Below are 12,187 nucleotides of genomic sequence, written 5' to 3'. Positions count from 1 at the left end.
GATTTTCATTAATGGAGAGTCTTTTTCAGTGTGTTTTGCCACATTAAAAATTCAAATGCTTACAAATTAGTTCCCTCTTGAATATCTTCAACGTGGATAATATGAAAAACACACAAACTTCAAAGTTTATACATCTGTAGCAGATTAGAAAAACAACAACTGGATTCACAAAATCTTTTGCTTTTGGGGGGCCACTCATATGAACTCTTGGTGAATAAGTCACAAAATTTTGCCCTTACTAATAAATTGGGCGAACATTATATATAAAGGGCCCCATTATTAGAAAGTCATTTTGTATGCACCATAATAGCAGTGATAATAAAGGATTCATTTGGTATTCATGTAGATGTTACATCCACTGTTACTGCTGTTCAATTTAGCATTTGTTAATGGGCACTTAAAACGTTACCCAAATGATTTAGATCACAGCACAATTTAGTTCTTTTCCAAAGTATAAACATGCAACACTTCTTTTGAAAGAATACTATAAAATAATGAAATAAATGCATCTTACCTTCTAAAAGTGTTTTGGTTGTTAGGCAAGGAAACATTAAGAGGACTGTGATGTTAACAACTGACATGCTGAACTAACAGAATGCTAAGCAAATGGAGGAATGTGACTTCAATTTTTAAAAGGAAAGCAAAGGAAGGAAGGAAACACAAACGGCTGTTGTACTTACTTTAAAAAAAAAAAAAAAAGGTCTCATAGTGCTGTATTGTGAATTCAACGCAAAAGCAGAATGACCATTAAACAAAGTTGGGTGGCTATGTCATTTGCCCACACTTCTCCAGATCTCTTGTCCAAAGAAAATGTGTATACCCATACGAGAGAGCCGTGGGTGTAGTCACAAGTTTTGTTGCAGTTTGATGTTCAACCATGCACATTGTTGGAACAGGCGTGCCACATTTTAAATTGAGAAGGGGCTTCCTTCCAACAAACTTGTGCACGTTATGTCCATGGTTCTCTGTGTGCATATATATAGTTTCAATAGATATTAATGCCAATCACTGGCCCTATACAAGTATGAATGGCATTCCTTTGGTTCCTTCCAATTGCAGAGCCATTGTTTTCAGTGGCTCTTCCTTTTAGCAATAAATAAATAAATATTTAGGATCACAGTCTTATTCCGCATGATCTTAGCTTGTCACTTCTGGCTTCCTCTCCCCCACTCTCAGCAGACATGCCCCATGCCATGCCCCTTAGGAAGCGTGGGTTTCAAAAACAATTTATGATGATAGAAACATTCAGGGCCCCCAATTAGCACTGGCATCTAAAAAATTTGGTCTGGTCATTAGGGTTACCAGCTCTTTCAATGGTGGTTCCTGGGAAGGGCCCAGGATCAGATTCCATACCTGGGGTGGAGCCTGCCTTCATCCAGGGATGGAACCTACAGAAAACGTTCTGTTCATCTAAGGTGCATAGGTGTTGCGTGTACTTACAAATTCCCTGCCCCCAAGCAGCACCATTCACACGATATCAAGACCCCCACAGATCACAACACAATCCAGACTACAATTGTGCCACAATCGGAAAGCAGGAAATAATCTACATCTGGAGCACACAAACCGCATATGGTCAAAGAATATGGGAAACACACACTCCTTCTCAAAGAGGGATGTAGGAAACACAGACACTTCTCCCATTCTCAGTTTCTCATCATGCCCACCCCCCCCACAGGGCAAGTCCCAGACTGGGACTGAGCCTTTCAGCCTGCCTCCCTCCACACACACACAGGGCATGTCCCAGACTGGAACTGAGCCTTTCGGCCAGTCCCCCTGCTGCCAAACCTGGATGCTTCTACCTCTCCACTCTTACTGATGGTCAAACTCAAACAGCATTTCTCCGCTGCTTCTGACCACTGCACATTCCCAGGCAGAGAAGCAGGCAGGTGTGTGCCATGGCTGAGGTAGCTGGAGTTTGCTTTGGGCAAAACAGGGTACAGGCAGCACTCAGGACTGGGCAGTCAGATTAATGGAAGTGGGCAAGATCAAGTGAATAGAGCCAGCTAACCAGCTGGCATGGTTCCTCCTCACCACCCATTCATTGACCATCCTTCTTCTCCATCATGCCTGCTGCTGCTGCTCACATTTCTGACCCCAAGTCAGCCAGGCTTATCCTTGCCATGATGCTGCATTGTGCCCCCCCCCCCCAGGAATACAATGACCGGGCATGGCAGCCAGTTAAATTTTACCCGCATGAACTTGGGCCATACTCACACTTCTGTGTCTCCTGACCTCTCTCTCCCCAATTTGCATTAAAAAACGATTAACTGGGCCAGGAGAACAGCCTTTGCCCTCTGGGATGGGGAAAAGGGAGATTCTCCCAAACCAGCAAGGCCTTCCTCTGCCTCTCCTTGCCCCCATCAAGATGGTAAGGAACCCTATTTGCAAATGGTACCTGGGTTGTTGCAGAGATCCAGAAGTAGATTTCTCCTATTATCTAAGGGCTAGAAAATCTTGTCGGCTTCTAACTTTGGCAAAAATGAAATAAACGTCATCCTTAGCAGGCTACTTCTCATCTCCCAGTGCAAGTGCAGTGCACTAGGACACCCTTGTCCAACCTGGTTCCCTCCCAATGCTTTGGCCTACAATACCCAGCATTCCTGACTAATGGCCATGCTGGGTAGGTCTGATGGGAGTAGAAGTCCACACCCTCTGGAAAGCTCCAGGTTGGTGAAGGCTGAGCTAGGCTACAGGAGAGCTTACAGAAGCTCTTTGACTTGTGACCAATGAGAAAGAAATAATCAAAATCTCGACGTTGGGAAGGGGCCTTGTCCTATCTATACTGACAAGACATTATGAATTATTAAGAAAATGAATCTGGATTTCTCTCTAACAGAAATCTTTTTTTTATGATGGAGACTAACGATAAAACAACAGAACAAACCAATCTGTTTCTCACCGCACTTTTCAGTCATCATGAAACAATTAATTTCAGCATAAATTAAGGGCAGTAGTAAAACATGGATTTTAAAGTGACTTTGCCAATTCCCTCAATTCAGTCATTTAGTGCCTTGTCTATGCTTCTCCAAGGAGCTCTGTCTTCGAGGAGTGGGAGGGCCACATATGGATCTCCATCATAATTGTATTTCAATGTACATTATTACAGGGGCAAATGGGGACCATATATACTCACACAGAGGGTGCATAAACAGTTCTTAATTGCTTCTAAGTTCTAAAATTGCAGCCATTAAATACTGCTGAACAAAGCACGACCAACGTCAGACCCCCTTGCTTCCCCTCCCACCTTAGTCCAGGCTGTGAGATGATGGATAAAAGAGCAGAAATTCACCAACCTCAGAGTGCTTTCGCCAAATGTCTATGTTCTTGCGCTGAGCTTTCGAGAAATGGTCCCAAGCTTTTTGTCTGGTGGAGGCGTTGAAAACGGCCACAATCTGCTCAACTTTGGTGAACAAGGAAGTCAAACAAGACAAGCAATTTATGTTGTGATCACTAGAGAAAAGCAAAGCAAAGACACTAGGAGTCTATGGATGATGTCACTGCTGAAACAACATCATCAATATCCATCCAATCATGTGTCTTTCTGTACTTACATTTTAGAATTGTTGGAGATGTCTCCCTTCAAGTCTGTCTCCATAACTTTAGTCTACACAAGTTATACATAGATTACCGACAGATTTGCATGCAGTGTTTTTGAGACACACTAAATTGTTTTATGTTGGTGGTTATTGATTTATGTACATAGGACTCTACTTTGGGGGGGGGGGGGAACCACAGGAGCTGGAAATCAATAGCTATCTGATCTAAGGAGTATACTCTGAGCCTGCAATCCTGTATCCATTTATCTGAGAGTAACCCCCAATTGGGTTTTCAATGTTAGTCTAATTTAAATCCCATTAATTTCAGTGGGTATACTTTAAGTAGGACTAACATTGGATACAAACCACTTAAGTCAATGGACTTACTTTTGAGTAGGCATGTATAAGATTGCACTGTTAAAGTCTTAAAGGTGTTGTGAAGTTGGAACCTGAACCTAGGCCAGTCCAACCTAAATCCTAACATTTAGTTACCTGTCCATTTAAAGCAAGGGTGGGCCTCATGTGGTCTGTCAGACACACGTGGCCTCTGCCACCCCCACCCCCACCCACTCCTCCATGCAGCACCCCCCCAACAGCAAAAAAGATTTTGGTTAGTTTTTAATGGTGGTTTTAGTGCAATGGCGTGTTAAGTGGATCAAATTTAGTTTCAGATCAAATTAAATTTGACCTGTTTTGTGCCCCAAACTTGTTTCCCTCTGAAATTTCATTGCAAAAATACAGTTTTTTTGGGGGGGGGGGGCGTCCCACGGAGTGTGACCCAGGGAGGGGAGTGGTATCCACGGAAGGCAAAAATGGTCCCTGGAGCCACGGAAGTTGCCCACCACTTTGTGGCCCCTGACAGCAGCATCTTGTGTGGCATAATAACCAAATTGATCATCCTACACAAGAAATTTGCAAATTGCAGACTCACTAATTGAATTTGGCATGCCACAGGTACACTAAGAATTAAATGGGTGTATTGATAATCCACACAAGACACATGGAATGGTGGAACCTGACAGGCAAGGGAGACATGGGAATAGTGGAACACAAGAAGCTCCTCTCAATCTCCACATTCCAAACCATATTTTTATTCTCACGTTCTTCTCCTCATTTCTTTTATTCTCATATTCCTCTCTTTCACACGTTACGTTTTCAAGTCAGAGAGTAACGCACTTGCCTGCCAAGCAAGTGTAAATGAAAGGTCACTGAGGCCTTCTATGTGGCTGGAACACACAAATAGGCAAATCAAATTCTGAAGTAATGCAATTTGCAGATTCAACAAAGGAACAAAGTGTTTGTATCAACCAGCCCACAAAGCATTTGCACTTGTATTTAGGCTTAGGGATCATCTTGTATCTGGAAAATATAAGGTTTGATCCCCTAGGTGCACCAAAATGCACTCCGGTTTGTATTATCACTGCAATAGTAAAATCATTTCGTCCACCATGAAAGGAAATGGAAGAGCATCATCTATGGCATCATAATTCTAATAGTGTGATCAGTAAGTTGTCAGAAATATTTGGATTTTGGCATTTGATATACTCATCTTTCCTTTTCATACTGATTCCTTAGTCTTGCCTTATTGCATCCCTGCATAGAAGTATTTCCTAGAGAATTCATTTCTACATTATTTCCCAAACTCTGTGGAAATTCTACCAACAACAGTCGGATACCCAAGTCTCTTATAAGTCTGCGGCCCAGACTTCCTGGTTGAACCGCGGGCTCAATTGAAGAAGTCGACGGACCGCCGACAGACGCAGGTAAGGCCCCCCTCCCCCTTGGTCCCTTACCGGGCTCTGCCGCCGTCGCCGCACGGGCCGCGATGGCGGCAGGGCCCGGTAACCCCCCCGCCCTCCTCTCCCGGCCTTACCTGGCGCCACTCCCCTCCACAGCGGAGCTGCGATTCGGAGCTGGAGCTCCGCGGCGAAGAGGAGCGGAGTATGGGCGGAGCGGCGCGGAGCGGGCCAATCCGAAATTTTCGGATCGGCCCGCGGGGCGGAGTGGGGGGTCCATGCACACCCCTAGTAAATAGGGTTGCCATATGTCCCAGAAAACCGGGAATGTCCTGATTTCCAGGAGATTCTGAAATGTCCCGACCGGCTGGGCAAGAATCCTGGATTCCTGGTCCAGCTGGCTGGAGAAATTCTGACCTCCAAAATGGTGCCTTGAGCCTGTTTAGTGGAGCAGTGGCATCAGAGAAAAAGACACATCCATCTGGCGCCTTTCCCACAGGCTCCTCCACAGGCTCATCTGAGTCACTCACCGTGACTCACCTTATTTCGCCTGCGGATGCGTAGAAGAGGAACCACAGCGAGGAAAGGCGCATGTGCTCTCCTCAGGCTACCTGAGAGTCCCATGCAATGCAAAGGAATTTGGCGAGCTTGGCTGGTTTTGGTCAGACCTTTAGGGTAAGCACAGGGCGGAGCTGCTAGGTTATTTGTGGGGGAAAGAAGAGAGTTTTATGGGGGACGAGGGGGTGAAGGAGAGGAAAGGAGAGAGGGGAGAAAGGAAAGAAAAGTCACTCCCCAAAAAATCGCCCTTCAACAATCCACCTCCTTGGATTTCGGTTGTAAGCCTCAAATCTGTTACTTGGAAGTAAGTTGCAGTGAATTTAAGATGTCTGGTTTTACTGTTGTTGATGTTTTAATTGAAAAATTAGGCTTTGCAAAAATTGGGCTTTCCCTAGACCTTTACATATTGCCCAGTTTTTTTAAAAGAAATCCTAGCCACCACCCTCACCCCCCCCCCCAAAAAAAATGTCCCGGTTTTGTGGATTCAGAATATGACAACCCTAGTTGTAAACAGCCTTGGAAATAATCCGATCGAAAACTGGAGTATCAAGCTTTAAAATAAATAGTAATATCTCCCAGTGTTTGGTGCAGTGAGTTTAGCTTTGAAAAGGGTATAACAATTTGCATATACTTAATAGGCAGGTGGGTATTTCATAAACTTATTAAATTAATTGGAAGAAGTATAGGGAAATATGACAGGATTATCATTAAGGAATCTATTTTATTAATGACGAAGTTTAGATTCTAATCGTTATTCTGTTGTACCTATCACAAGTGCAAAGAGCACTGAACTTAATCAACCATCTGTGGATAATTAATTAGCGACAGAAGACTCAAGTACAAAATATTCCTGAAGATGCAAGTAATGCAAGTATTTTAACATTTTCAGACTGAAAAGGTATAAGTGGGAACATTAGAATTCTTCTGCTGAAACCCTTGAACTTTGAAGTGTCTGATTATGAAAATGGCTGAGAGTCCTTTCTACAGGTGTTAGCATTAATTAGAAATCCTTATCTGATCTCTTGAAAAAGATTTCATTGCATGAAAGTAGAAAAATCATTAAAAAAAATATTGTAGTATTTTAATTACCAGACATAGATGGTTTTTTCTCACATTGTTCTCAGAACAGACTAAGTAGGGCCATAGCTAGACCTAAGGTTTATCCCTGGATCGTCTAGGTGACACACAGGGGATCCAGTGCTCAGGCAGGGGCGAACCCTGGATGAGCCCAGGATAAACCTTAGGTCTAGCTGTGCCCTAGGTAACACAATAGCATTTAGGTTGTGATCCCATTTACCTGGGAGTAAGCCCCATTGAACTCAATGGGATTTACTTCTGAGTAGACATCTACTGGATTGTGCTGTGAGAAGGCAGACATCTGGTTGTGGAAAAGTAATGCAAACTTTTCAAGTTAAACTGGATAATTTATCTGCCAAAAACATGACCCGCTTATTCTAAACCATACAAAGCGCAATTATTAATCCCAATATGTTAGCAAATTCCACTATCTACTGGAAGCAACTCCTGCACTCTGGAGCTGAAAATCTGCCCTGTCACATGGAAGAGTTATGTACAACTCAAACCATGTGCCACAGGCAATGGACCAAAATAGTTTACATTCTCGTATTTTGTATATCTTTGTACAGACAAAACATAGCGCACAAATAAAATCTTTGTGTGATAGGAATAACAAATAACTTTTAAAAAATATTAAGCGCAATAGTAAGTGTGAATCAAAATGCTGAATGACTATAAGACAACATATGTTACTAAATGTGCATATACAAGTAAAAAACTTAATTCCATTACTAACCAGCCTGCATTTGTCCTTGTTACCGATCCCCCCTTCCCTGCCTAGGGTGACCATATGGAAAGGAGGACAGGACTCCTGTATCTTTAACAGTTGCATAGAAAAGGGAATTTATGGAAAACCTGGTGAAATTTCCTCTTCATCACAACAGTTAAAGCTGCAGAAGCTATACTACAGAGATCAGATACAAAAGAGGGCAGGGCACCTGCAGCTTTAACTGTTGTGATGAAGAGGGAATTTCACCAGGTTTTCTATATATTCAAATGACATCTGCTGAAATTCTCTTTTCTATGCAACTGTTAAAGATACAGGAGCCCTGTCCTCCTTTTCATATGGTCACCCTATCCCTGCCCAAGTCCTCTGACAGGAAGTGAAGTCTTATTTATTTAAAATATTGCTATCCTGCCTTTCTGGCCCTCATGGGGCAAACAATAAGAGAAAATAAACACAAGCATAGAAACAGTGGGAGAGGCTCCTGCTCCCTCCCCCCCCCCCCGGTTTTGCTTTCTTCAGTCTTACACGTTAGAGACACTCTCCCTCCCTCCCTCCCTCCCTCCCTCCCAGGTACTTGGTACACTTCAGCGAGCTAAAAGGCGACATGGAGCCATTTCTCACTTGTACTGAGGTTTGGATAAGAAAAAGGAACAGCAGTTTCTAACATTCCTGTCTTGCGAGTTAAATGTCTGCCTCTCCCTGAACCCTCTCTATGAGATCGAGGGCTCAAAGGAGAGGGAGGGACTTATCACATTTGCAATGAGGTTTGGACTTGTGTGTTTTTTTAAAACAAAAAACACAAAAAACCAGCAACCCAAAAATGTATCTGCAAAAGGTTCTGGCTGTTTCTTTCCTTCCCCAAACTGCATTGCAAGGGAGAGAAAAACCTCTCTCTCTCCCCAGCTCTCCAACAAGTCTTATCTCACCTGTGGTGAGGTCTGAATATAAGAAGGAACAGGAGAAAAAACTCCTCCTATTTTTCTTATGTTCTCCAAATTGCAATGCAGGTGACAGGCTAGCTGCGTTCAGACGACACTTCAGGCAACGGAGGAGGGAATAGGCAACGCACAGTACTGATTTCAGAGGTACTCCCCACATGACACGTTGCCCCACCCCCGTTGCACAACTGCAGTGTCCTTCTGGGAAGCTGGTGCTCCTCCATCCTTCCTCGCTATGTCCTCCTGGCCCTGTCCCATCATGCATTGCAAGTTCTGCCGGATGTACAGAAGCTGCCAAAGTGCTTTCAGCTGCTCCTGCCAGAGAACTCCATGACCTTCTGGAATAGTGCACAATGGAGCCAGCCACACGACATGTTAATCAACGGGTCTCCGGATAAGCAACGGAGCAGCCCGTTATTTTTCCCCGTTGTTTAATTTCAGAAAATAATGTACTGTGAGTTGTGTGCCCGTTGTGTGTTGCCCCCGCAGATGACACAATAATCAACACAATAGACGATTGCCTCTTTACCGCCCCCCGCCCCGTTGATTATCGTGTTGTCCGAACCCAGCCACTGTTGGGAGGGCATCCTTCTTCCTAGGGCTAGCAAGAAGTCTGAGGGGCCCAAGGGCAGCACCACTGGCAAGCCTGCCAGGGAGCAGCTGGATTGGTGACAGTAATAATCAGTTGAGTGTAACGTATACTATGGGGTGTGATTTGCTTTATGGTTTAAACTTTCTTACTATGCAACATGAAATTAAGCATGTAGGCACCTAGAAATGTATGTTTTGCTTATTTTAATTTGTATTTTTAAAAAATTATTTCAGGCCACCTTTAGGGGTATAGTCCTTAATTCCATGCTCCTCCAATGGTGCCCATTTATTAGGGACGATCTCTGTTTTCTAATACCGGTTCTTCGTAAACACTGGCCAATTTTTCTCCATATACACTTTTTGGCTTGAATATTGCGCAGAGGGATGGAACCCCTGGAAAACCTCTTAGCCTTTTATTACTTGTGATAATCTGTAGCCACCCATTCCTCTTCACTGCTGCTTCAGCAGTATTTTTCTCTGTGTGTATTACTTCCCTTCTCAAGTAAAATCGATGTAATCAGGGATCACATACTGAACATGACATTCCAGGTTTATGCAGTCAGTCAGACTGGGCTATTTTCTGCTATAACTTAGACCACATCGAGTCCATTTAAAGTGAGGGAAATGCTTCCCATACAGGCCATATGGCACTCTAATCAGAAATTGCAAAATGACCTTCACAGTCCTCTCACAACCATTGCCCAAACAGTGCCAAAAGAAAGATGCCACCCCCCACCGCCCCTTTGACTATTCCGGTTACAGAGAATGAACCACTGCAGAGCAGTGATGCCTGGGGCGATATGATGGACAAGTAAGGTTTATGCTAGATCTGGGTCATTATGCTTTGTTTCTGTTTAAAGGCTACTTTGGTCTCTAGCAGCTATTATAGTTCCAAGCACATCAGAACAATAGGAATACATGACTGTAATGGAGAGCATTGTATGGGTTAGGCAGTTTCAAAGATTTAGAGCATTGAATTGAGGCATCCAGCCATCTTCTAATATTGACTGAGACATGGCACATTTTAGCAGATATGGGATCCACTGGTGGGATTTCTGCATGGTCCCTCAGGTTTCGACTGCTCCCCTGCATTGTATTTCAGACCAAAGTATCATTTTATTATGCCCTGTTGGAGAGCTGCTTCTTTGTCCTCATGTTGGCAATAAAGTCATCAACCCTGAAAGGGGGAAATGCCCCCCCTTAATTTTTGTCTCCCAAACAGGATTGCGACTCACAGAGCAGATCCTGTTATGAAGGAAATGTTGGCAAGAATGAGGGATGCATCACACTGCTTGAACTAGTTAGAGGTCCCAGGGGGTTCTTAGCAGTGAAAAAGGCTATACGGATATGCATGCAAGCAAGTTTCATAATTGAAAAAGGCTTAATGATTCTTACAAAGCTGTGAATGAACAGCACCGTACAGCAGAAGTGCTGTGCAATAAGCATGATTAAATATTCATCAACAAACATCTGTTGATTAATCTAACGTCATATAAAATTTTCATTAGCCAGATGCAACATTTTGTCTCACCATCAATAACTGAAGCATTGAAAAGCCATTTTTCTCCTAAGAATAGGGCATTCTAAGAAGACAGGAGATTTAGAAAATTTCTTTTCAAGAAAATCATTGTATTTTCTATAAATTGTTGAGATAAACTGCACTGATCATTTCTCAGAAGTATCTGTAGTCTTAAGGTGAAACAGGACGGGAGCTATGTTTCTTTGTTCATTCACTCATATATAAAGGGAATGGGCCTGTTCAGACAAGACGCTAAGCCCTGGTTAGGACACGTACCCTTTTGCAGCAAATGGTTAGTGAGAATGTTTAAACCATGGTTACAGAGCAACCATGGTTAGGAATGGTTCATACGACACCCACTATAGTCATGGTCCACACTATATGCTAAATCATAATATTTAGCTCAAAATGCTTAACCACTGCGGCTTAAAATATTGACTGAACAGGATCTATGGGGAAGATACGATTTTTACAGCAAACAGCGCACGTTGGTGAGGGTAAACTGGCTACTTCCTCAACATCCCTCCCTGTGTACTGTCACCTCACTTACATTTTCCTCAGCCCAGCTCACTTTTTATAAACTGCCTCAATTGACAAAAGTATGGTGAGGTAAGGCAGGGTAGGCGGAAGGATTTATTATTTCTGTCTTTTCGAAATGTTTTAGTCACCTCAGCAATAAGAGCTCTTGAAAAAAACTTTAAAAGAAGAAAACGTAAAACAGTTACATTAATTAACATGAGAGCATCACTAATTTTCAGCAGCTTCTAATGGAATGTCTGGCTGTAAAATGATCAAGAAGGTCATGCCGTACTCTGAAAGATGGTAGAACTCATGGAACCACCCATCCCTCATCAGACTTGTGCCTTTTGGATGCAAGAACTTAACACTCCCACCTCCTGCTGCCTCTATCGCATCTAGGCCATTGCTAGACCAGGCTATATCCCGGGCTGATACCCGAGATACCTGATATCCAGATGACGCACAGGGGATCCCGGCCTTCAACCCTCCCTGGCCCCGAGATATAGCCTACCCCTTCCAGCCCAATTTTTCCCGTGGTCTCGGGCTGAGTGTGCAGCCCGTTCCACTGCTTTTCCTGGCTCCGGGCAATTACTCGCACGAAGCCGGGAGAAGCTCCTCCCATATGCACCTGCCCGGACCTTAAGATCATCTACAGGGGCCCTTCTCCGTGAGCCCCTGCCAAAGGAAGTGAGGCAGGTGGCTACTAGGAGGAGGGCCTTCTCCGCTGTGGCACCCCGGCTGTTGAATGAGCTCCCCAAAGAGGTCTGCCTGGCGCCTACACTGTACTCTTTTCGTCACCAGCTGAAGACCTTTTTATTCTCTCAGTATTTTAACACTTAATTTTAACTTAAATTTAAATTTTACTGTTCTAACTCTGTATTTTAATCTTATATCAATGTTGCTGCATGGTTTTATGCTGGTTGTGCTTTTTATACTGTATTTTGTATTTGTGCTTTTAACCTGTTTGTTGTTTTATTATGGTT

At 43.5% G+C, this 12,187-nt stretch overlaps 1 protein-coding gene across 1 annotated transcript in view; it reads right to left on the bottom strand.

Moving 5' to 3' along the window:
- Positions 1-12,187, bottom strand: part of ENOX1 (ecto-NOX disulfide-thiol exchanger 1) — a 193,070-nt gene that overhangs the window by 105,427 nt on the left and 75,456 nt on the right. The window contains exon 7 of the mRNA XM_063125964.1: positions 3,297-3,403. Coding sequence (XP_062982034.1) covers positions 3,297-3,403 — 107 coding nt within the window. The remainder of the gene's footprint in view (positions 1-3,296; positions 3,404-12,187) is intronic.

Source organism: Elgaria multicarinata, chromosome 5 (genome assembly GCF_023053635.1).
Source record: "Elgaria multicarinata webbii isolate HBS135686 ecotype San Diego chromosome 5, rElgMul1.1.pri, whole genome shotgun sequence".
Taxonomy (NCBI): Eukaryota; Metazoa; Chordata; class Lepidosauria; order Squamata; family Anguidae; genus Elgaria; species Elgaria multicarinata.
Note: the sequence above shows the minus strand (reverse complement) of the source record. Positions and strands in the feature narration are given on the sequence as shown.